General features: G+C 40.1%; 1 protein-coding gene and 1 non-coding gene across 10 annotated transcripts in view; one reads left to right on the top strand and one right to left on the bottom strand.

Annotated features, from left to right (window-relative positions):
- The window catches only part of NUP58 (nucleoporin 58), a 36292-nt gene extending 22641 nt beyond the window's left edge, over positions 1-13651 (top strand). For 2 of the 9 annotated variants that reach the window (XM_081551058.1, XM_081551059.1), the window contains 3 exons: positions 2530-2628; positions 4205-4300; positions 13269-13651. In XM_081551058.1, coding sequence (XP_081407184.1) covers positions 2530-2628; positions 4205-4300; positions 13269-13351 — 278 coding nt within the window. In that variant the 3' untranslated portion in view covers positions 13352-13651. Of the gene's footprint in view, positions 1-2529; positions 2629-4204; positions 4307-5716; positions 7820-13268 lie in introns of those variants that run through there. The other 7 variants (XM_081551057.1, XM_081551056.1, XM_081551060.1 and 4 more) reach the window with 5 other exon arrangements.
- An 11388-nt stretch (positions 13652-25039) lies between these two features.
- TRNAG-CCC (transfer RNA glycine (anticodon CCC)) lies at positions 25040-25112 on the bottom strand. Its single transcript has one exon. It is a non-coding gene; the product is annotated as a tRNA-Gly (tRNA).
- Between the last annotated feature and the right edge of the window lie 1568 nt (positions 25113-26680).

The following is a 26680-nucleotide window of genomic DNA, read 5'->3' as shown; positions in this document are numbered from 1 at the left end:
GAGCTGAGACGTTTTGTTAGGAATTCCTACTTTCTAGCTTTTAGTGTAGGTTTGGACATTTAAGGTGTATTGCTAAATAGGAAACTTCTTCATCTGAGTTTCTTGTGGTTTTACAATTTTGTTGTATGTAATAACCAAAGGAGCGTTCCCCACTAAATCAATGAGCAAAATTTTTCAAACTGGGGAAATAACAGTTTTTGGTTTTTTTTTTTTAAGAAAAATTATTTCTTTAAAAAATATGATTTAGGAGTAACCATCCTAATTACGTTAGGTATTTTGAATGATCGTTGAAAATTATAAAAGAAAAATTTAGCACTTTAGTCTTTTTCCTGTGAATTCAGTTTTACTTTTAAGAAAGTAGAATTTATTCTGGAAAATATGAATTACAGTGCTAACTTGATTTTGCTGTGTGTGAATATATTATACAGTAACTTTTGTAAAATGTTACTTTACATGAAGGTTTCACTTTGAGCAATCACTGGGATATGTTACTACTAACTGGGTGTTATTTATGGAACTAAGATCCTCTCATTGAATGACTAATGACTATTCAGATTTTGAGACAGATTTCTTGAATTGTTGACATAATCTTTGCCTGAAGGATGTAGATTCTGCTTTCTAATAGTGAAACTAATTTATATGGTGGCCAGAGTGTAATATATGCTAATACTTTGGCATGGGAGATATTTATCATGAGTTTTTACTATTAAGAAATGTTATACATTTGCCTACTAGTTTTATAAATGATGTTGCCTTCAGAATTTGTGTGAAGGTACAAAACTCAAAATATCATGTACCTGTTGTGCAATGGAAAGTCTTGTCATTCTTAGAGTTCTTGATTACCTATATCCTGAATATTAATGATTAGAGTTGCTCTTAAAAGCAGACCCGCACACAACGAAAAGCATGTTATGTGAGTAACTCTTGGGACTTGTAGGGCTGAGGGCTGTGGTGTACATTATGCTCTAGGGTCTTCCACCAGCAGTGCCTCCTATGAACACGTGACACTTAAGTCTCTCAATGTTAAAGAAACTGGACGTGTGTTTTCTACATAATACTTCTGTTAGAAATAAGAAGGTAATATGCCTAGTTTCTTTTTCATATAGTAACATTTTACAAAAGAGCTGCTAGGCAGGTATTTTATTCTCAAGTTGATCTCAAACTGGATGTAAAAATTTAAATCTTTTCTAATTTATTTTTTAATAGTAGTGTAAGAACTCTGGCTACTGTTGGTCTTTCTTTATTTTCTGGGTAGAAGCTATTTGGAAAGTCCAGTTTCTGCCCCAGTGTAGCAAAATGTAGTTCCTTAGTTTCTTTTTTCTTCTTTTTTTAATGTTTTATAATTTTACACTACCTTTTTGAATAAAGAAACCTCATTTTTCATTGAACAACTTGAAGGCTTTGATTTCTTTAAGAAGTCTAAATATCAGTCTGTATGTTACTTTGGCAGTTCCCTCAACTTTGAGATGCACTGATCACTGTGCTTGAAAAAGACAAGACTGAAGATTGTACTATGAAATTTATCAAATAATTTTCATAAATTATCAAATGAGAGATTTTTAGATTTTTGTATTCTGCTTAGTTTTAAAAAAAAGTAGTTAAAAAAGAGAGGCTAGTAAGTTTGATGCTATTCTTGCCAAACAAACTCAGCCAAAATCTTTCACAAATGGGAAAAGGATGACTTAATCGTTTTGCATCTGAGTACATTTTCCAAAATGTTGAGAAGAAACTTCTGAATTGAAATCTTGAATGTATTGAATCTGTCAAGGTACACAGCAGTGCCTTTGTAAATGTTCATTCTCTATCATATTTAATCAGGTGATAAGTGGTGTGATGTAGCAGAGCCTAACAGTAGAACTCAATTATCACTTTTTGTGAACAAGTTGGAATTGTCATGTTACTGTGTAATTGATTTGCTTTAAAATGAACAATAAATTTAATAAAATAAAACATTGTCTTGTTTTTTATCTATTTATTTATATCATTTATATTTTCTGTAAGAATCATGCCTAGTTTTTGGTACTTACACTTATGAAGTAACATGATGGTTTTGCATGTTAGTGTCAGTCTCTTGATCAATTGGGACTTGACTCTAACAGTAAGGAACTTATTTTAAAAAGAAAAACAGTAAAAACCTTTACTGATTATAGCAACTAATTTTAACAGAAAACAACTGGGGAGATCTAAAATCATTCTAGAAGTGAAACTAAAAGAACTATAATTTACAATACATTAAAGATTTCAAATTATTTAGTAGGTTAAACTAACACTTTTCGTATGGTAAGCCTCTTTTGTCTTAAGTGTGAACAAGTTAATTTTTTTAAAATTTATTTTTGAATAGGTAAATCTGCTGGGACAGATAAATTAGGCTGGGGAGACATCCTGAAAACTAAGTTTTAGCAAATAGAATTTGTTAAAAATAATGACTGTTCATTTTAAAATTAATTTCATAAAGAAACTTTAATCTTGAAAGAGTAAGGCAAATTTGTTTTTTTTCCCCCCCCATTTTTTTTTTTTTTTTTATACCAGGGCCACAGCCATCTCTGGGAGTTAGTTTTGGAGCGCCATTCGGCTCAGGTATTGGCACTGGCTTGCAGTCAAGTGGCCTAGGTTCTTCAAACCTTGGAGGTACACTTTAACTTTTCTCGTATTGCATTGCACTATGATACATTCGAATTGCTACTAGCCTGTAAAAATCTCTAAGAGGATATGCTCTTTGGGAAGTTAAGGTTCTATCTGGCCAAAAAAAAAAAAAAAGGATTCTCTAAACGTATCAATGCTTTCTAAAATTATTAGATCTAGAATTTTAAAAATCATTTCATCTCTGTGAATAGTAAATATAAAAATGTATTAAAATCAAATGGTAAGGGTGTTCATATTTTCAAAGCAATATGCTAAAATATGAACTTGAAAATTGCTTATTTTTATTAAATTAACTTTAAAAAGTTAGTTGGAGTTCAAGCTACTTCTGGACAGACATTCTCCTAATCATCTTTCTTTTCTGAAAATGCAGCGCTTTAAATGGGGAAATAATTGTATCATAAATCGAACAGCCCAACTTCTGTCCATTTCTAAGCACTTTTGGCCTATTTGCCTATATGTATATTTCTATACATAAGCAATTAAGTTTATTTCAATAGTTTTTATAACGTAACTAATTAGTAAGGTAAGTCTTCTGCAAAATATGCTGAAGTACAAATGCATTCCCAGTTCTCTGGTGTGGGTAATTGTAGGTTGATTGTATTTTGACAGGTGCATTGTCATGTAATGAGTAAGAGTCCCTTATTGCCATTAGAATCTATCATCATAAGAGGTGAAGCCTATTAGCTATATGGTTATGTAATATATTAAACTGTGTTAGGAATTATTAGAATTAATGGCAGGCAGCATCGTTCCTGTGGTCTATATTCCAGTTTGTCACCATATTTCATAGAGTTATAGGCAATAATACTATGAAACTCAATAATTTAGATAAACTATTGCAAAGTAGCCAAAGATGATTTTGAATTTCATTTTCTGAGCACTTGAAACAAGTCTTCAGTTACTTAGCAGACTCTGCTCTAGAACTCTGTATGATGAACACATGTTCTTTATTTGAATTGTGACTAGTATTGTTAAGAGAGAAACCACGCTGCCCCTACTCCCAGTTTCTCAGTGTTGCGTTGCTGGTACTGTTGCAAGAGCCTGCTCTTCCTGCGTAGAATTAGTGACTGACTCTCGTGTGGTCATGCACTTTCCAGTGGTAAACTTAAGTGAAAGTGTTTTTGTAAAAAGGAGAATAAAATTACTTTGTGGTACATTGTGTTTAAATTGTTGTGCATGTGTTTATTTATGAATTTAGTTAGTCTTTTTTCTTTCCAAAATGAAATAACCCCTATAGATATATGTACATGTGTTTGAGGAAAGTCATACTTGAATGGTCACTGAAATTTCTAGTCTGTTTGGGAGAGAAAGTACTATTCTTTTTTTTTTTTATGGCTTTGTTCTTTAAAAATTACTGAGGGGTCGTAAGCTTAGTCTAAATAGATCTAAATGTTTTATTTGAGAATTGATCTGGTTCTTCCAGAAGTCTTAGACAAAGGGTTAAATAGCAGATCTCCTCAATAGGGCCGTGGTTTTCAACACTGTTTATTATTGGGTGTGGTTTGTCAGTATCCTTTCACCTGTGTTTTACCTCCGTGTGTCTCTCTATCACCCCCACTAGGCTTTGGAGCTAGCTCTGGTTTTGGATGCAGCACCACAGGGGCCTCCACATTTGGATTTGGAACAACAAATAAACCCTCAGGAAGTCTTAGTGCAGGTTTGTGTGTTTTAGCCTGAATTTCAGGCCATTAGGTGCATTATTTTAAAAGTATAAGTGTTGTTACTTCCAATATCAAAAAAAGATCCCTGATTCAGTTTCTACCCCTGGATGAAGCCTACAAGCCTAATATTCATATAGCTTTCTCTTTCATACGCTGAAGGTCAGGTTAGTAGAACCTTTCTATCAACTTAAGTTTGATATAATAAATAATTACATATGCTGTTAACTATGCAGAGATTATTTTGAACCCTAAGAATAGTTTTATGCTTAAACAGTTTTTCTTCTTTATTACAAAAATAAACCCATTGTGAGTTTTAACCCAGTTTTTATCATTATTCAGGAGAATAATTTTTCTCCTGAAGAGACATATAAGTTATAAATTCTTCAGTTGCAAGTCCCTCTGATTTTAAGAATACCAGTCCTACAAATGATGGTTATTGGATGCTTTGCTTTTGAAATAGGTATAATCTTTTGACACTTCCGAGTAGAGAATTCCAAATTCCATCTGCTTTTGCATTTTTTTCTATATTTATAAGTAATGACTTGTTATACTTTCTTTTCTTTTTTTATTTATTTACTTTTTGTGGTCTCGCAGCACAGCTTGTGGGATCTTAGTTCCCCAACCAGGGCTGAGCCCAGGCCCTTGGTAATGAAAGTATGGTGGACTTCCAAGCACTGGACCACCAGGGAATTCCCAGTAATGACATATTTTATTGTACGATGCTTAGGGATTAATAGCACGCCTAAAATAACAACAATTTAATGTGGATTAACTTTTTAATTGAGGAAATTTTAAGGAAATTCCATTTAAATTAAGTAGTGTTTAAAATCAATAGTTCCTAGGAAGTAAGATAATAGAATTCAGTGGTATCAGCATTATAATTTAAATATTATATGCTAACATTAATTAGCTAGGCAGTATTTTATCTTAACTATGTGAAGGCTCTTATAAAATAGTAACAATTGGTACTGCTCTTCCATGTCTTCTTTGTCCTGAATATTGTGGTTTGAGGCTTTCTTAGAGGACTTAGAATTGCGAGGGTGGGTCCAAAGGCTGGGAAAGTCTCTCCTCTACATTTTGATAAAGTGTATATGGAGGGCTAAGGAGGAAGGCACCTTGGCATATTTAATTAACACAAAAGTGACTGCCAACTTGAAGTTTTCTGATGATTTCAGTTACTTGTGTAAGGTTTCTCTCTTGGCCTGGATCACTCAACTTGTGTCTATAATAGGGGCACTAAGTTGTCAGCTAAATTATTTTTCTGTAAAATTCCATGTTAGAAATTTAGGGCCCTAAGACATTTGCTGCTTTCATGGGTTGTATATTCTTTCAGCTAGAGAATTATCCCCATTTTTTACATTTGTTTTTGTGACTTAACTTCTGATATGAATATTTTCTTCCCTAAACATAAGGCTTTGGCAGCTCAAGTACATCTGGGTTTAACTTCAGCAATCCTGGCATCACGGCATCAGCGGGTTTGACATTTGGGGTGTCCAATCCTGCCTCTGCAGGCTTTGGGACAGGAGGACAACTCCTTCAGTTGAAGAAACCTCCAGCTGGAAACAAAAGAGGAAAAAGATAAACCTATGGGTTGATATGCTGAGAGAACCCGTAGGAGCATCATTCATTCTCTGAGTCTATTTTTCTAAAGTTGATGCAGTAAATAAATTGCATCCCAGGAGATTTATAAAGTTTTGATATTTTTCCTTACTTCTGGAATTTGAACTCTGTTCTTGTTTGCCATGCTAAACAACTTTTCTCTTGTGAATTTGAAACCTAGTTGTCTATCTTTCATTATTTTGATTCTCAGTATAAGAACTATTCTTATTACATCACTGATTGGTAAAACCTACTACTATTTAACCTAGTGTTTTAGCAATGTTTTTGTTGATAAGGTTTACATTATGTGAATATATGCACATTTGTTTCTTATATGGTTGTTATGAACTCTAGGGCCTATACTAGAATCTGTGTGTTCCTTGACGAAAGGCCTTTTGAACTACACTGCAGGGCATCTTGTGAATATGTATGTAAAATATATACAGGATAACACACACAACTGTGTGTGCATATAAAATATATATTTACAGACCTACAACTTTTGCCTCAGACTGTTCCCCTTTTCTAAGGGTGTTCCATTTTTCACCTTTCATGCTTCAAATCCTCAGTGCTTGTAGAATGAGGAGCTAGAGGTACCAGGTCATTATAGTTACTTGCTTAAAGACTTAGTGAAATGGTTACTGGTGTAAATATTGGCCAACTCAACAACATTGCCCCCAGTCTTCCCCATTTTTGTTTCCACCTTAATCTCAGCAGCTCCTCCTGTCGAAGGCTGCTGTGAGACTGAGCAGACATATCTCTCAACAACTTAACTCCCCTATGTATTCTTATATCCAAGATGAACCTTCAGGAGCACGTTTGAACTCCAGACTGGTGTCTGGGGGCAAAGAGCTTTGGAGCCAAATTGATTCTATGCAGGTGTAGGATGCACTATTATTTTAGTGGAAACTTTTCTAGCTATTCCAATACAGAGTTCTTTCTTACAGGGCTATTGATATTGACACCAAATGGAGTGGCTTATTAGCCTCTTTTATGTCTTAAGTAAGTGCATAATTTGAAATAGAGAAATGGTGTATTTTAAGGAAAAAAGTATTCTCTGTAGCAACAGTAAACTATCCTCTGTTTTAACAGTTAACAGAAAGCTCCAGGTAATAACACAGAGACATGTCAGGTTGCATCTGTGTATTATTAGTATTAATGATAGAGAATGGGTGAAAAAGAGAGCCCTTGGAAAGAGAACTGCCTTAGCCATGATTTCAGACAGAAACCGTCATGTAGACCTATTTATCTTTCAAGTACAGTTTTCAGGTGAGATGCTGAACATGGAATTTCATTGAAAATAGTTTAATTTTTTATATAGAAGGTTTTGTACATAATGTGCATCAAGTGAATATTTTCAGAATCATTTTCACCAAGGCACCTTTTTTTCTAAAATAGGTATTACATACAATATATATACATATATATATATATATTTTAGTATAATGTTAGTTGGGTTTGACAAAAGTGTTGTCAAGTCTGTTTTATTTATCTGCATATATCGATGATTGGCTTTTGGAATTGAATTTTTTGCACCTTGATGCGTTAAAATAAGGAAAATGCTTTGTTTCTGAGCACTGAAGTTGTTTTTATTTTTTGCATACTTCTCTAATACTGCAGTCCCCAGATCCAGGTTTTGGGGAAGGGTAGGAAAACATGTGTTTAATTACATACACAATTAAACTTTTTTTAAAAAAGGACATTGCATTGTGCTGCAAAAAATCTGGATATTTATATTTCTTGGGTTTTTTCTTTGTATTTTACATTTTAATATGTTGACCACTGGGACTTTGTAATGAATCTGTTTGTGACAAGAGTTTAAATGTGTCGTCCCTGTGTTTACTGTGTCCCTGCTCTGTCCAGAGCCTGTCATGATGTAAACAATAAAATTTACTGTGTCAGCTGCTTTGAATCTTTATAGGCGTCAGTAGTCGTTCTTAATACATAATTAACTTATTATTCCTTATTATTTCCTCTTTCATTCTCTGGTTGGTTTTTAATGTTTTGTTTTCACTGGTTTATACATCTTGCTTTTTTAAAAAACAAAAACAAAAGGCTGAGCACAGGATAGCAAGTTCTTCATCACTCGTTTTTGTCTTTGCAAAATTATAAAAACATTTTAAATTATAAACAAAAATACTGAGTGAAAAGGGAAAGTTGCCTTCAACTCTTGGGCCCCAATCTGACTCTATTCCACACAGTGTCCGCTCTTCGTAGTTTGGTGTGTATCCTTTCAGACCCTTTATTTATTTATTTTTAACGTCCCAACACCTTCCCTTTATTTATTTTTTAAATTTACTTATTTTAGTTGGAGGCTAATTACTTTACAATATTGTAGTGGTTTTTGCCATACATTGATATGAATCAGCCATGGGTTTACATGTGTTCCCCATCCTGAACCCCCTTCCCTCCTCCCTCACCATCCCATCCCTCTGGGTCATCCCAGTGCACCAGCCCTGAGCACTTGTCTCGTGTATCGAACCTGGACTGGCAATGTTTCACATATGATAATATACATGTTTCAATGCTATTGTCTCAGATCATCCCACCCTCTCCTCCCACAGAGTCCAAAAGACTGTTCTATACATCTGTGTCTCTTTTTCTGTCTTGCATATAGGGTTATCATTACCATCTTTCTAAATGCCATATATATGTGTTAGTATACTGTATTGGTGTTTTTCTTTCTGGCTTACTTCACTCTATAATGGGCTCCAGTTTCTTCCACCTCATTAGAACTGATTCAAATGTATTCTTTTTAATGGCTGAGTAATATTCCATTATGTATATGTACCACAGCTTCCTTATCCATTCGTCTGTTGATGTACATGGTTGCTTCCATGTCCTGGCTATTATAAACAGTGCTGCGATGAACATTGGGGTACCACGTGTCTCTTTCAATTCTGGTTTCCTCAGTGTGTATGCCCAGCAGTGGGATTGCTGGGTCATATGGCTGTTCTATTTCCAGTTTTTTAAGGAATCTCCACACTCTTCTCCATAGTGGCTGTACTAGTTTGCATTCCCACCAACAGTGTAAGAGGGTTCCCTTTTCTCCACACCCTTTCCAGCATTTATTGCTTGTAGACTTTTGGATAACAGCCATTCTGACTGGCGTGAAATGGTACCTCATTGTGGTTTTGATTTGCATTTCTCTGATAATGAGTGACTATGCCAAAGCCTTTTGACTGTGGATCACAATAAACTGGAAAATTCTGAAAGAGATGGGAATACCAGACCATCTGACCTGTCTCTTGAGAAACCTGTATGCAGGTCAGGAAGCAACAGTTAGAGCTGGACATGGAACAACAGACTGGTTCCAAATGGGAAAAGGAGTACGTCAAGGCTGTATATTGTCACCCTTCTTATTTAACTTATATGCAGAGTACATCATGAGAAACGCTGGGCTGGAAGAAACACAAGCTGGAATCAAGATTGCCGGGAGAAATATCAATGACCTCAGATATGCAGTTGACACCACCCTTATGGCAGAGAGGGAAGAAGAACTAAAGAGCCTCTTGATGAAAGTGAAAGAGGAGAGTGAAAAAGTTGGCTTAAAGCTCAACGTTCAGAAAACTAAGATCATGGCATCTGGTCTCATCACTTCATGGGAAATAGATGGGGAAACAGTGGAAACAGTGTCAGACTTGAATTTTTTGGGCTCCAAAATCACTGCAGATGGTGATTGCAGCCATGAAATTAAAAGACGCTTACTCCTTGGAAGGAAGGTTATGACCAACCTAGATAGCATATTTAAAAGCAGAGACATTACTTTGCCAACAAAGGTCCATCTAGTCAAGGCTATGGTTTTTCCAGTGGTCATGTATGGGTTTGAGAGTTGGATGGTGAAGAAAGCTGAGCACCGAAGAATTGATGCTTTTGAACTGTGGTGTTGGAGAAGACTCTTGAGAGTCCCTTGGACTGCAAGGAGATCCAACCAGTCCATCCTAAAGGAGATCAGTCCTGGGTGTTCATTGGAAGGACTGATGTTGAAGCTGAAACATCAATACTTTAGCCACCTCATGCGAAGAGTTGACTCAGAAAAGACCCTAATGCTGGGAAGGATTGGGGGCAGGAGGAGAAGGGGACGACAGAGGTTGAGATGGTTGGATGGCATCACTGACTCAATGGACATGGGTTTGGGTAAACTCCAGGAGTTGGTGATGGACAGGGAGGCCTGGCGTGCTGCAATTCATGGGGTCCTAAAGAGTCGGACACGACTGAGCGACTGAATTGAACTGAACTGAACTGATAATGAGTGATGTTGAGAACCTTTTCATGTGTTTGTTAGCCATCTGTATGTCTTCTTTGGAGAAATGTCTGTTTAGTTCTTTGGCCCATTTTTTGATTGGGTCGTTTATTTTTCTGGAATTGAGCTGCAGGAGTTGCTTGTATATTTTGGAGATTAATTCTCTGTCAGTTGCTTCATTTGCTATTATTTTCTCCCATTCTGAAAGCTGTCTTTTCACCTTGCTTATAGTTTCCTTTGTTGTGCAAAAGCTTTTAAGTTTAACTAGGTCTCATTTGTTTATTTTTGCTTTTATTTCCAATATTCTGGGAGGTGGGTCATAGAGGATCCTGCTGTGATTTATGTTGGAGAGTGTTTTGCCTATGTTTTCCTCTAGGAGTTTTATAGTTTCTGGTTAAAGGTCTGTGTATTCTGTGACTTGCCTGTATCTCCTTGAGTGGCGAATCAAGGACATCTCTGCATGTCAGTCCGTGGCGACTGACTCTTTACTGACTGACCGTGGCACGGACACCAGGTCATCCGCTCTAGCTGCTCCCTGTTCTTCCCAGTATTTCACTTTTACAGAAAGAGCTGCAGTCAATATCCTTAAACGTGACAGTTAGTGCTCATGTTTAATGCTTCTTTGGGATCGATTCTAGAAGAGGAATTGCTGAAAGAAGCATACAGAGTATATGTTTTAATGTCAGACTGCCTTCTGTAAATGCTGTATAAACAGATGCTCCTGTGCTGTGAGTACCCACTTCCTGTCTGCAGCCCTAGATAACCATCAGTCCTTAAGTCCATGTGAGCTGGAGCTTTTTAGCATAAATGTTAGTTATTTGCATATTAATATCCTGCGTCCATTGTATACCAGATGACTTGGGAGTTTTTTTCTTAATGACGTCTGTAGGTAACATAATTAACATTTTTCTTAGAGAGACGACTCCTAGCTGACTTTCTGGGAGTCAGCTCGGCTTCAGATCCCTACCTGGAACCTGTGTGGTCTCTGGCAAGTTTCTTTTTTAGACCTCAGCTTCAGCACCTGCAAAGTGAGGACAGTAAAGATACATGGCCGTATGAGGGTTGTGTCTACATGAGGCACTTGGGTGCGATCCCTGACCCTGTAGAGCCTTGTGTTGGGTGACTGCTCTAGGACCTTTAGGATGTTTCTATTTCGTCAAGTTCAATTTTTTCTTGGGTAAAATACTTTGGGGGGTTTTTATTAGGTTTATACAAATAAAATCTGTACCTGAGGAGAATCGATGTCTTTCTATGTATAACCTGGTATGTGCATTTGTTAGGTCTTTTCTTTTAGCAAGGTTTTACAGTGTGTGTTAACTCCCTGATGGTTTTCCCTAACAGCTTCTTATTTCTATTTCTCATTGAGGGGTCAGTACAAGGTCATTCACATTATTACAGATTCAGATTAACTGTTCTTTTGTGATAATATAGTATGCCCAAGTTAATGAACTACTGATCTCAGATAGGGGCTTCCCAGGTAGCTCAGTGGTAAAGAATCTGCCTGCTGGTGCAAGAGACATGGGTCCGATCTCTGGGTTGAGAAGATCTGCTGGAGAAGAAAATGGCAACCCACTCCAGTATTCTTGCCTGGGAATCCCCATGGACAGAGGAGCCTGGTGGGCTACAGTCCAGGGGGTCGCAAAGAGTCAAGACACAACTTGGCAACTAAACAACAATCTCAGATAGTGTCTTTGCAGCAAGAGAATCTGAATGGTGCCTCCAGATATTTTGCAGTGGGGATATTTCTGTGTGGGACATTTGAGTTGGAACGGTTTATCAGAAGATAGGCAGCATCACTTTCTGTGAGCCTTGCTGCCTCCTCTCACTGTGGATGAGCCTGGCTGCAGTGTGCCTTCTGGAGCACACACCACAAGGTGTTATTCGGGGCACCATCCTGGGGCTCCATAATGTGGGCCGGTGTCCTGGAAGCACCAGGGAGTTCAAATCTGAATCACTCACAGTCGTGTCTTGTATGTAGTCTGTTAGGGCAGCGCACTCAGAACTTGATGTACTTGACCTTATTTAGCCTCATTATTTCTCTCAAAAGCAGAAATCTTCTGTGTCTAGATGAAGGAACAGGGTTAGATTAAGCAGCTTCCACAAGGTCACATGGCTATTGAGTCCTGGAGCTGTGGATTTTCTGTGATACAGGACTTTCATGTCCATCCTCTCCATAACACTAAAGGTCATGTGATGATTTCTACAGGGGGGTTACACACCTGCAATAGACTAGATCACGGCAGGTGAGGTGAGTACAAAGGTCTCTGGGCTCAAGGGAGTGTAATCATGTGTGGGGTCTAAGGAGTGTTCTGAAGACATGCGAGTGCTTCACAGCCTGACCTCTTCTCCCACCCACCCCTTTGGACACCCTTGCACAATACAGCCTTTTAGGACACCATGTCCCTTCCACCACTCCGCTTGTGCACCAGCCATTTCTGTGAAAGTGAAAGTCACTCAGTCATGTTCGACTCTTTGCGACCCCATGGACTATACAGTCCATGGAATTCTCCCAGCCAGATTACTGGAGTGGGTAGCCTTTCCCTTCTCCAGGGGATCTTCCCAACCCAGGGATAGAACCCTGGTCTCCCACACGGTCTGGAGTAAATGTTGGCCTTTCAGCACCATCTTTTCTCACCCTGAACACACACCTCCACTCCGCGTAGACTTTGGGTCTCAGGCTACAGGCTTCCTTACATGGTTTCCTTACTTAATGGGTCTGTTTGTCTCCCACTTTGGGTTGAGTAGTTCCAGAACAGGAACCCTGTCTTCTGTTGTTTTGATTTGGTGTTGTATCATCAATACTTAATCTAATTGAATTTCATAAATACCTCTGAATTAAGTAATTAGTGCAGTGGGAAAAGGTTAGTTAATTTGGTGACCCACTGCCGACCTTTGTCTGGACTTTGGGATCGTGCTGCTGGCGTAGAATTTTGCTCCACTACTTAGTAGTGTGACCTTGGTCTTTGCGTCTTTTTAGTAAAACAGTGAGCACTACTGATATTCCAGGTTGATTCTGCAGATTAAAATTAGTTAATTTACATAAGATGAAAGCTAAGCATGTAATAAGTAGTATCTACATGTGTACTAGTACAGTCTAAACTATTTTTTTCTTTTTCTCTCAGGTAACAAATCACAGGTTTTGACTGGATTTCAAAAACCCAGTATGACAGAAGTCAATGAGCTAGGAAGAAAAATCCAGTTCTGAGCAGGCACTGAGTCAGCAAATGTCTACTTTGCAAGGAACTTCCAGTTGTCATCTTGGGAATCTCACATGTCATAGAGAGAGTTTGGTCAAGATTTTTAGAATGCAGGAAAGAAAGCTTGCCCCTGTTGTTTAAGAACAACCTAATGGATTATATACCAGATCCTAGGAGTGTTTAAAGCAATTGCAAGCAGACTGCTAATCCAGTGTATGCAAGGAGTAGAGGAGAATTCACAGATGGAACAGGGAAAGCTGATCCAAAAGGCAACTGACCAAGTAGAGTGAATTAAATGTTTGTAATTTTAATTATGCAACTCATACTATTTTTTTAAAAAGACCTTTATTGAGGTATAATTTACATACCATAAAGTGAATGAAGGGTGCACTTCAGTGGTTTGTAGTATATGGACAAAGTTGGGTAATATCAACCATCAGAACACATGGGTGTGTGTGTGCTCAGGCCCTCAGTTGTGTCAGACTCTCAGTGACCCCATGGACTATAGCCCACCAGGCTCCTCTGTCCATGGGATTTCCCAGGCAAGAATCCTGGAGTGGGTTGTTGCCATTTCCTTCTCCAGGGGGGATCTTCCTGACCCAGGGAAGTCCTGGGGTCTTTACTGCACCTGAACATTTTTGCCACCGCAAAGAGAAACCCTATATACATTTAGCAATCACTTACCTTCACCACCAACCCAAGTCCTCGGGACGTTCATCTATTGTTTCTACATAATTTGCCTATTCTGGCCATTTCATATAAACATGACTAGCTTCTTTCACTTACCACAATGTTCCCTAGGGCCATCCATGCTGTAGGAGACATCACTACTTTATTCCTTTTTGTTGCTGTATAATATTCCATTGTGTGGATATAATCTATAATCAAATGTATAATTTTTTTAATCAAACGTGATTAAATCTGAAGGACAGAAAAAAACTGAAAAAATATGAATAGAATTTTAGGAACCTGTGGTATAATGTTTAAAAATCCAGCATCCATGTGAAAAGACTCCCAGAAGGGGAGGAGATAAATGATGGAGCAGAGACTGCACTGAAATAAATAACAGCCAGACACTTTCTAAACTGGATGAAACACATGCCTTTACAGACTCAAAAAGCTCACCGAACTTCGGACAAAACAAATTCAAAGACACTCTGCCAGATATAGTCAAACTACATGAGACCCAAGATAGAGAAAAAAGGGGACTTTGCTGGTGGTCCAGTGGTTAAGACTCTAAGCTTCCACTGCAGGATTCAATCCCTGGTCGGGGGACTAATCATGCGTGGCAAAAAAAAAAAAAGTATAGGAAAATAATAATTAGAATAATGATGAATTTCTCCTGAGAAACCATGGAAATGTCTGTAGAGCACTGAAGGGAAATGGATGCAGTTGTATGTTTACAATGACTCAGAGGCCAAGGGTGTTGGGGGAGACTAGAGAAGGTTTCCAGTTACTTGATCAAGTTTATAGTTGTGCTTTCCAACACACTAGCCTCTAGCCTTGGGTGTCTATGTAAATGTAAATTAACTGAAAGTAAAAGTGAAGATGTGGTTCTTGAGCCAGGCTAGCCACATTTGAAAGCTGCATGTGACAAATGACCACCATACTGCACTGCATAAATGCAAGACGTTTCCATCATCACAGTCCTACTGGACAGTTCTGGGCGCGTGCCCACGGGAGTGGATGCTGACAGAGACTCTGTGGAGGAAGGGAAGTTAAGGAACCCTGAGGCCAGGGTGCTGCAAGGACTACGTGCACGGTTATTGGAGTCACCCAGAATCTCCCAGGAGTAGTGCTAGAAAGAGTGGGAGCCAGGAGCTAAAGTCTTCCAGGAAGGAGAGAGGAGGAATGACAGGGTAGCCAGTGGTGCAGCCTGATGGCCTGAACTTTGGAGTGGAGGGATTTTTTGAAAGCACAAGGCAAGTTGGCCCAGAAGCAGCCTCTAGCAGATACCTGTCTCCTGGCCAGGTGTAGGGGATATGAGAGCAGGCTGCTAGGGAAGCAGCGCCCTGGGGGAGAGGTGGGTTTCCATCACAGTGAGAAGACGAGAGAGTCCAGTTCTGAGGCTGTAGGGGACTTTATTGAGAATCAACCTCCACTGCAGGCACAGAATTCAAGAACTGGGGAAGGGCGAGTGATGAGATTAAGGGTCAATGTGCAAGGGTGTAACATGTTTAAGTGTGAGGGTTGAGGGGTGGGTGGGGAGTGCAGGGGTAGCATGTTGTTCAGTCGCTCAGTTATGTCCCTCTTTGTGACCCTGCGGACTGCAGCATGGACTCTGTGACTCTATACTGCATGACCTCCACGCTTCCCTGTCCTCACTATCTCCCAGAGTTTGCCCAAACTCATGTCTGTTGAGTCAGTGATGCCATCCAACCATCTCATCCTCTGTCATCCCCATTTTTGTCAGTCTTTCCCAGCATCAGGGTCTTTTCCAGTGTGTCAGCTCTTCACTTCAGATAGCCAAAGTATTGGAGGGTAGCCAGAGTATTGGAGCTTCAGCTTCAGCAGCAGTCCTTTCAATGTATATTCAGGGTTGATTTCCTTTAGCACTGACTGGTTTGGTCCCCTTCCTCTCCAAAGGACTCTCAAGAGTCTTCTCCAGCACCACAACTCAAAGGCATCAATTCTTCAGTTCTCAGCCTTCTTTATGGTCCAACTCTCTCATCTGTACATGATTACTGGAAAAACCATAGCTTTGACTATATGGATCTTTGTCAGCAAAGTGATGTCTCTGATTTTAATACTCTGTCTAGGTTTGTCATAGCTTTTCTGGATTAAGCATCTTTTAATTTCATGGCTGCAGTCACCATTTGCAATGATTTTGAAGCCCAAGAAAATAAAGAGTTTCATTGTTTCCATTTTTTCCCCATCTATTGGCCGTGAAGTGATGGGACTGGATGCCATGTTCTTAGTTTTTTGAATGTTGAGGTGTAAGCCAGCTTTTTCACTCTCTTTCACCTTTATCAAGAGTGTCTTTAGTTTCTCTTCCCTTTTTGCCATTAAGGTGGTATCATCTGCATATCTAAGGTTTATTGGTATTTCTCCCAGCAATCTTTTGATTCCAGCTTGTGATGCCTCCAGCCTGGCATCTCGCATGATGTGCTCTGCTTATTTTCAAACACATATACATGCTTCCCAGGTGGCACTAGTGGTAAAGAATCTGCCTGCCAATCAGGAGATGCAAGAGACGTGGGCTTGATCCCTGGTTTGGGAAGATCCCCTAGAGGAGGGCATGGCAACCCACTCCAGTATTCTTGCTGGAGAATCCCATGGACAGAGGAGCCTGGTGGGCTACAGGCCATGGAGTCACACAGTTGGACATGACTGAGCACATACTTCCCTAAATGTTTCATTTAGCTTGTTTTTGAGTGTTATAAAAATGCTACCTGTATGTAGTCTGCAAATTGCTTATTTTCTCTCAACATTATATTTTGAGGTTTACCCATGTCATATCTAGGTATATCTAGGTTCGTGAATTTTCACAATGGGGTAACATACATTGTGTAAAGTTCACTGTTTCTGTCTCCTGAGGGTGGAGCATTGTCGTTCCTACAGTTTTCTATGATGAACCCATGAACATTACCGAGTACATTCCCTGATACACAGTGTAAGAGGATCTCCAAGGCAGTGACCTACTAACTGATTGTGACTGTGGCTCACAGTTAGTAAGCCATGAAAACAAATTAACAGAATGCAACCAGCATCTGTAGATTTCAACCCGACCTGACACGTTTCAGTAAGCCCCAGAATGAAAAGCAGACAGTGTACAGAGGAGGGGCCTGGTTGAACATAGGGGAATTCCTCAGAAAAGCCATACTATGGGCCAGGGAACATAGCCTCACAAACGTTATCATGGCAAAGCCGAGAAGACTCTAGGACCTCAAAAACCAGGCTTCTGAAACTGTTGGATCAAAGATGATATTTACCAAGAGAATGTGTGCTTTGAGCACAATTATTTAAGCATTCTAGCAGAGAGGGTACTTCCAGAAATGTGAAGAAAAATGATCAACCACAAATGGAAGTGGAGAGAGAGGGGCACATGGATTCAGCTGGAGCATCTGTCCGCTCTGCCCAAAACAGGTCATTCGGAAATAAGTATAAGCTTGAGACAAAAAGATGAGCACATATCCTTCTACTCCACCATTCATCTTGTCTCAAAGCTATGTTTCCAGTAGTCATGTATGGATGTGTGGAGAAGGCAATGGCAACCCACTCCAGTACTCTTGCCTGGAAAATCCCATGGACGGAAGGGCCTGGTAGGCTGCAGTCCACGGGGTCGCTAGGAGTCGGACACAACTGAGCGACTTCACTTTCACTTTTCACTTTCATGCATTGGAGAAGGAAATGGCACCCCACTCTAGTATTCTTGCCTGGAGAATCCCAGGGACGAGGGAGCCTGGTGTCTATGGGGTCGCACAGAGTCGGACACGACTGAAACAACTTAGCAGCAGCAGCAGCAGTATGTATGGATGTGAAAGTTGGACTATAAAGAAAGCTGAGCACTGAAGAACATGCTTTTGAACTGTGGTGTGGGAGAAGACTCTTGAGAGTCCTTGGACTGCAAGGAGATCCAACCAGTCCATCCTAAAGGAGATCAGTCCTGAATATTCATTGGGAGGACTGATGCTGAAGTGGAAGCTCCAATACTTTGGCCACCTGATGCAAAGAACTGACTCACTGGAAAAGACCCTGATGCTGGGAAAGATTGAAGGTGGGAGGAGAAGGGGACAACAGAGGATGAGATGGTTGGATGACATCACTGACTCGATGGACACGAGTTTGAGGAAACTCCAGGAGTTGGTGATGGACAAAGAGGCCTTGCGTGCTGCAGTCCTTGGGGTCGCAAAGAGTTAGACACAACTGAGGGACTGAACTGAACTAAAACATTTGTGGACGGGTTTTTGTGTGTGATTGGAGGTTTTCATTTTTCTTGGTAGATTCCTAGGAGTAAAATTGCTGGGTCATATGGTAAGTTTATGTTTAACTTTTAAGAAACTGCTAAAATGTTTTCCAAAATTATTGTACTGTTTTACATTCTCACCAGCAACATGTGAGGATTTTAATTTCTATCCACATCCTCACCAACACTTCTTATTGTCTGTCTTTTTTATTATAGCCATTGGGGTTTTAATTTGCTTTTCTCTAATGACTAATGATGTGTAGAATTTTAAAATGTGATTCTGAGCTTTTGTATATCTTCTATTCAAACCTGTCAGAGAAGGCAATGGCACCCCACTCCAGTACTCTTGCCTGGAAAATCCCAATGGACGGAGGAGCCTGGTGGGCTGCAGTCCATGGGGACGCTAGGGGTCGGACACGACTGAGCGACTTCGCTTTCACTTTTCACTTTCCTGCATTGGAGAAGGAAATGGCAACCCACTCCAGTGTTCTTGCCTGGAGAATCTCAGGGACGGCGGAGCCTGGTGGGCTGCCGTCTATGGGGTCGCACAGAGTCGGACACGACTGAAGTGACTTAGCAGTAGCAGTATTCAAACCTGTTGCGTATTTTTAACTTGGGTCATTTGTGTTATTGAACTGTTCTGTGTAATTCCTTTGCCAGATATATGATTTGCAACTCCTTTCATAATGGTGTTTTTTGACGTGCAAACATTTTTTATCTTGAGGAGGTCAAACTCTTTCCTCTTTATGGACTGTGTTTTTGATATCCTGTCTAAGAATGCTTTACTTAAACCAAAGTCACAAAGACTTTGTTTTCTTCTGGAAGTTTTATGGTTTTAGTTTTTATATTCAGCTCTATGATCTATTATGAGTTAATTTTTTTACATGGTGAGATGTAAGGGTTTAAATTAACCTTTGTGTATGTGGATATCCAATTGTTCCAGCATCCTTTGTGGAAAAATGTTCTTTTGAAATGTGTGGAGTGAAAAGACATTTACCTTCTTCCTAGGTACTATATATATTTGTTAGTGTCCCTGAAGAGTTTGTACATCAGCTGGCATATCTGTTGTCATGTTCATACATGTGTCTCTACTGATTGTCTCTAGTTAAAATAACCCTCACAAAGTTAACAAGTCACTTTAAAAACTGGGTGAACATCGAGAATCATAACAGTCACCTGTAATCGCAAACTGGAAGCAAACTGGCAGTGTTTCTACAAGCTCTGCATTCAAGGCCAGTTCATACCATGTCCACCCATGTGCTTCCTTTTTTACTGGATGCTCCTGCTTTCCTTTGCATCTCCTCTTTCTTCAAGGTGGAGGGGAGAGGAAACTCTAAGTTTTCCTGAGAGACAGCTGGGGAGGATGTAGTGAGTCAGGACTGCCTTTCCAGCTGTGATGGCTGGTCGGGCAGGCAGGAGAGGGCAAGTTCCTTTCCCAGCCTGTTTTCTAGATAATTCTGCCTTAAGGTATGGCTGACAGAGGGGTCCAGGTCCACTCTCTGCTCGGCTGTTCCCTGGGCTTTGATGTCCTGGATGAGACGCTGCCCTCTGGAGCACAGGCGTCATGCTGTCCTCCAGACCCCCCATCCCTCGAGGGACAAGCAGCACACCTGGAGCAGACCCAGCTGCAGGGCGCTGCCCATCCCTGGGAGCACGTGTGTGTGCAGGTTACGTCACACACCACACATGCTTGTGTCCCCACCTGAGTGCCTGCCTTTCTCAGGGCCTTTGCTCACCCACTCTGGTCACTCTCTGGGGTTCTTTCTGTCCGAGCTCAAACGGAGCAGTTCTGACTCTCAGGTCACTAGGGACAGGGCTGTGACCACAGTCAGCAACCCAGGAACTCAGAGCCCATCCTGACGGACCATCCAGATGAAGGGCTGCTCTGTTCTCTGTTTAAGCAAAACACAGATGGTCAGATTGAATCTAAGGCAGTTTTCTCAGAATGAGGCAGAGGCCATGTATATCAGAACCACCCAGAAAGCTTGTAAAAAGGTAGATACCCTTGGGACTACTAGCCAAGACTTACTGAATCCGGTTGGGGGAGGGGGGTGTGTAGGTCCTCAGCTCCTGGGTTTAGTAAGAGGTGCTTTTCTTTGTAGAAGCTTAACACCTACTGGTCCAGGGGATGTCACAGACGGACATACAGAACTGACCACTGTCGACTGCTGTTGAATACAAGTGTGGCTCTTGATCCTTCGTAACAAATGGACTTTATTATGTTTGTAGTCACTGCATTTCAGAGTTTAAAGAGACTTACTGCTCATCTAAATAAGGCCAATGGATATGCAGTGGCTTGCCTGAGAAACCCATTTTTCTTTATTCCACTGTCTCCTTAGTGGCATGTCTGTAGAAGTATTCAAATGGGATGACAGACTTTTCACCCAAAGGTAGAATGCAACTCATAGAAAGAATTGCAAAAGAGAAATGGGAAAAAAGAATTATGTATTAGTTATCTTTCAAATTCATCTAAACATGAAAGGTTAACTTCCTCTGGTGATGGAAAATATTCTGAGATAAGCAGAAAATGCTGACATAAATGTAAGTCTGTGAAACTTGTTTTACTCGACCTTGTAACTGAGTTTAAATTGTGAAATCAGATCTTAGTAGAAATCACATATTTAAAAGCCTTTATAAGTCTCTGAAATTTCCTGTTGATGTTTGAAATTTATCTTAGGTAGAAGGCTACTGCTTGGCTACTGAGACACTGAGTCCTAAACTTCCTCTAAGAAAAGGAAATAATCGAGAAAGTGTTTGAGGAACTATGTCATCCTTAAAGTTAGGAAGAAGTTACCTTATTCTTGGAGAATTATATAAATGACAATAAGATACTGGTGGGGAATTTGTAGTGGATGGGCATTCTTTATGTCCAAGGTCTTAATTACTTCCCAGGGAGCATCACACAATGGACATAAAAAGGTCCATACACACATAGGATACAGGTTTAGGGATTTGTGGTTTTTGTGATGAGAACACCATGGCCAATATACCAGCTGATGCTCATAAGCACATTTCATTTTTGAAATAAAAAACTATTGAGACACTTCGAGAAGCTTAGCTGTTGCTTTGTTTTATGTTGACAAAAACAACCTATACATGGGCTTCCCTGGTGGCTCAACTGGTAAAGAATCCGCCTGCCATGTGGGAGATCTGGATTTGATCCCTGGGTTGGGAACATCCCCTGGAGGAGGGCATGGCAACCCACTTTAATATTCTTGTCTGAAGAATTCCATGGACAGAGGAGCCTGGTGGGCTATAGTGCATGGAGTTGCAAAGAGTCGGAGACGACTGAGCAACTTTCACTTTCATACATTTATACACAGCATTCTTTATAATAGCAGGTTCCAGGCAAATCTGACAAAGAACAGAAAGATTCAGAAATGGTGCAGGGATGTGTATTAATCAGTAATATTTTGGTTGTCAACAATACAAACCTTGCTGGTTTCAGGAGCGTTTGCCACACTTCAAACTATGTTCCCTAGCTTTTTCCTCCCTAAGTCCTTCTTATGTAGAACTTCCAGAGTTGCACATTATCTAAAGTAAATTTATTCAATCACATAAAGTCCAGTGAGTGGTCTGGGTTTCAGAAAAAGCCGGACCAACTAGGTCACACAATATTATCAGAAATTAATCTCAGGGAATTTCATGGCAGTCCAGTGGTTTGCACTCCATGCTTCCATTGCAGGGGGCACAGGTTCAATCCCTGGTCAGGGAACTAAGATCTCACAAGCCACAGGTGTAAAAATGAGTCCCAGTCGTTGCTACCTACACATGGTCTCTCCCAGTGGTACTAAGATGGCTGCTGGAAGCCCTAGACTTCACATCCTTCTTATAAGTCCCTACAGTCTCTCTGTCCTCAGATTTCTCTCTGTAAGTCTCTCTGTAAAGCCCTCTAGTTCCCCCTGCTAGAATCACCTTTTCCCCTGGAGGTAAAGCCAGGTTTCCAGGGAGACTTGGTTGGCCAGCGTGGCTCCCCTGGCCACATCTTTGTGGGAGAGGAAGGCTGAGACATTGTTAATCTCTCCCCCCAAACTGCTGGTAGTAAAAGATGACAAGTCACAGATGTCTGTCCACTGAGGGTTGATGAACCTCAGAGTTAGTGGAATATGAGTTTTTACTCATATCATATATGAGAGTACATGTGTTCAAATCTGTAGTTACCTTTTTTTAAAAAATTGGAATATAGCTGATTTATAGTCTTGTGTTTCAGAGTACAGCAATGAGATCCAGTTATACATATACATATATCTATTCTTTTTCAGATTCTTTTCCATTACAGGTTAAACAAGATAACAAGATATTAAATATAGTTCTCTGTGCTCTATAGCAAGTCCTGTTGTTTGTCTGTTTTGTTTACAGGACTGTGTAAATGTTAATACCAAATCCTAATTTATTCCTCCCCCCAAAGCTGTATTTACCTTTGCTGGTCTTTGGTCAGCAGATGTGAAAGAAAATACAGAAGCTTTAGTAAAGTCCTTCATTTTGTTTATATAAAACTGTGCTTTTTGTTTGTGCTATTACAGCGTCTAGATTTTTTTTTTTCAATCTCTGTTGGAAGACCTCTTTGGAGCTACAAGAGAGGAGAGTAATTATGAGTGTGTCCCCTCGACACAGGTGACAAAGAGCTCACTTTCTGGCTCCATATCCTGCCTACCTGTGCGATCTCAGGCAAATTATTCAGCTTCTCTAATCCTGCATTTCCTCATCCACACAACAGAGGTAAAAATGTGCTTTCCTCTTTGTGTTGTTTTGAAAATGAAAAGAGAACCTGCCAGCAAAGCTTTGAGCTTCTTCCTGCCACAGAGGAAGCACTCGGAAGTGCTGTTGTTACCAATATTATGAAACCAGTTCATCTGCTTTTATGCCTGTTGGCTGGTTATGGTTACCAGGTTGCCCTGTTAGCTGTGAATTCCCCAACACTCAGCAACAGGTGCTGCGTTTCCTTCAAGAGGGGCTTCATTCCCGACCCCACCGCCCTCAGGCTCAGCCTGGTCACCAGCACTTGCTCTGGTCACTGTCTGACTTCCACCCAGGGCACTGTTCTTCTCTGTGGAATTCCAGCAAAGCGACACCTCTGAGCAACGCCTCATGCAACAAGACACTTGTTGTTACTGTATTGTGAAAAGTGGAGATATACCAAGAAGTATAAGAAGGAAATACAAACCACCACCCAGAGGCAATAACAGCTAACATTTTAGTACCTCACTCTTCAGATACGGGGATATGTGTGTATATATACATATATATACACACACACACATATGTAATAAATGAAACTGAAAGTGTTAGTTTCTCAGTTGTGTCTGACTCTGCGACCCCATGGACTGTAGCCCGCCAAATTCCTCTGGCCATGGGATTCTCCAGGCAAGAATATTGAAGTGGGTTGCCATTTCCTCCTCCAGGGGGTCTTCCCAACCCAGGGATTAAACCTGAGTCTCCCGCATTGCAATACGGGCAGATTCTTCACTGTCTGAGTCACCAGGGAAACTCTCTATATATGTGTATTTAAAACTAGGTCACAATGTATATACAGTGGCATTTTCCCTTTGTTCATTTAACATTTGACATTCACTTAACATAGTATGGTTTCTCAAACCATTAAATAGTCTTTAAAATTTTTGTTTTTAAAGAGAATCATTTTCTAGAAAGAATTTTGAATTATTTAAATGCTTGTTCTTTTGTCGTTGGGCTTGCTTTTCAGGTTTTTGCTGTTAGGAATAATATTATTATGAGTATCCCAGGACAAACATCTAAAATACTCGCTTCCTTTATTTAGTATTTTATTGTTTTGGCTAGGTGGTGCAGCTTTCAGGACCTCAGTTCCCCAACCAGGAACTGAACCAGGCCACAGCAGTGAAAGCCTGGAATTCTAACCACTAGGCCACTTGGGAACTCCCTTTTATTAGTATTTTATTTTTTTGGCCACACTGAAAGTGTGGTATGCTCTTAGTTACCCAAGAGCAGAAATTGAATCCGTGCCCCTTGAAGTGGAAGCTCAGAGTCTTAACCAGTGGACCGCCAGGGAATTCCCTTTCTTAGTATTTTAAAAGTTGAGGTCTAGTTTCTCTGAAATATATGCATACATACATTATATAAATAACCTCTCTCTGTATGCATGTGTATGTGTATATATATATATATATGCTCAGTCACTCAGTCATGTCTGGCTCTTTGCAACTCCATGGACTGTAGCCCACCAGGTTCCTCTGCCCATGGAATTTTCCAGGCTAGAATACTGGAATTGGGTGTCATTTTCGACTCCATATATATATATATGTATATAATACACATATACATATACATATATACATACATGTATATGTACGCATATATACACATATGTCATATATACACACCACATTTTCTATATCAACTCATCTATGGATGGGCACTTAGGTTGCTTCCATGTCTTGACTGTTATAAACAATGCTGCAGTGAACACAGCAGTGCCTGTATCTTTTCAAATTAACCTATATCTTTTCATTTTCTTCCAATAAATACCCAGAAGTGGAATTGCTGGATTGTATGGTAGTTCTATTTTTAATTTTTTGAGGACCCTCCATACTGTTTCCATAGTGGCTACACCAATTACATTACCACCAACAGTGCATGAGGGTTCCTTTTTCTCCACATCCTTGCGACCACCAGTTCTTTCTTTTTTTATTTTTTATTTATTTATTTATTTTTCTTTCTTTTTTTAAACAAAATATTTATTTATCTATTTGATTGTATTCTGTCTTAGTTGCGGCACACAGGAACTTAGATCTTAGTTGTGGCATGTGGGATCTAGTTCCCTGACCAGGGATTGAACCTGGGCCCCCTGCATTGGGAGCACAGAGTCCTAGCCACTGGACCACCAGGGAAGTCCTGTATTTCTTGTCTTTTTGATGACAGCTATTCTTACATATGTGAGCTGATTCCGTTATTTTGATTTGCATTTCTCTGATGATTAGTGATGTTGAATACCTTACAAGAGATTTTTATAGACCAGAGTGAGCAGGAACAAGGAAGTGATACTGGGCATTTGCTGATCAGTTAAGTCAGGGTGGTGGTTGTTCGGTCACTACTTTCCTTGTAAGGAACAAAGGGAAGTCTTGGAGCGGACAAGAAACTTGTGCTGAGCAGACAAGCCCTGATGGGTGGATGAGGCTTTCCTCTTCTGGGAGAGTCAAGCATAGAGCGTAGAAATTTTGTTAAGTTTCGGTTTGCTTATGTGGGGCTTGGCATGAGCAACTCATCTTGGGGTTAATCTGGTTATTTGAACATTTGTTGTTGTTCAGTTGCTTGGTCGCGTCTGATTCCTTGCAATCCCACAAACTGCAGCAACCAGGCTTCTCTATGCTCCACTATCTCCTGGAGTCTGCCCAAACTCATGTCCATTGAGTCTGTGATAACCATTCTTTATCTAATCTTTTATGTCTTGCTTTCATTCAGCTTCCCTCATAGCTCAGTTGGTAAAGAATCTGCCTGCAATGCAGGAGATCCCGGTTCAATTCTTGGCTTGGGAAGATCCCCTGGAGAAGGGGATCTTCAGGATTCTACTCCAGTATTCTTGGGCTTCCCTGGTGACTCAGTAGGTAAAGAATCCACCTGCAATGTGGGAGACTTGGGTCAATCCCTGGGTTGGGAAGATCCCCTGGGGAAGGGAATAGCTACCTACTCCAGTATTCTGACCTGGAGAATTCCATGGGGTTGCAATAAGTTGGACACGACTGAGCAACCTTCACTTTCATTCAACATCAAGCTCTTGAGATCCATCTTGTTGTACACATTGGTAATTGCAAATGCATCCCTTTTACTACTGAGTCATATCCTATGAATATATTACAATTGTTCATCCAGTTACCTGTTGGGTTGTTCCCAGTGTGAAGTTGTTATTGTTCTTTAGTTGTTAAGTCATGTCCAACTCTTTGTGACCCCATGGGCTGTAGCCCACCAGGCTCCTCTGTTCATGGGGTTCTCTGGGCAAGAATACTGGAGTGGGTTGCCATGTCCTCCTTGAGGGGATCTTCCCAACCCATGGACTGGACTCATGTCTCCTATACAGGCAGATTCCCTACCACTGAGCCACCAGGGAATCCCAGTGTGAAGTTATTAGGAGTAAAACTACTATTAATATCCTCTTACAAGCCTTTTTGTAAATATGTGTTCATTTCTCATGGGTAAGTACCTAGAAGTGGTATCTCTGGGTTTATGGAAGGTGGATATTTAACTTCTACAGGGACTGTGAGTGTTCCAGAGTGGTTACAACATTCTACATTTTCACCAGCAATGTCTGAGTTCTGGTTTCTCAACACCCTCCACAATAATTTGGAGTCATCTATCCTTGACATCCTGTGGGTGTGTAGTGGACTACTGTTTTTTTTAAACATTGGAATATAATTGATCTACAATGTTGGGTTAGTTTCAGGTGTACAGTAAAGTGCATCAG

This window comes from Giraffa tippelskirchi, chromosome 12 (assembly GCF_054371585.1).
Source record: "Giraffa tippelskirchi isolate mGirTip1 chromosome 12, T2T-mGirTip1v1.2.pri, whole genome shotgun sequence".
Lineage (NCBI taxonomy): Eukaryota > Metazoa > Chordata > Mammalia > Artiodactyla > Giraffidae > Giraffa > Giraffa tippelskirchi.
The sequence above is the reverse complement of the archived record's forward strand: the minus strand, read 5'-3'. Positions and strand labels throughout refer to the sequence as shown.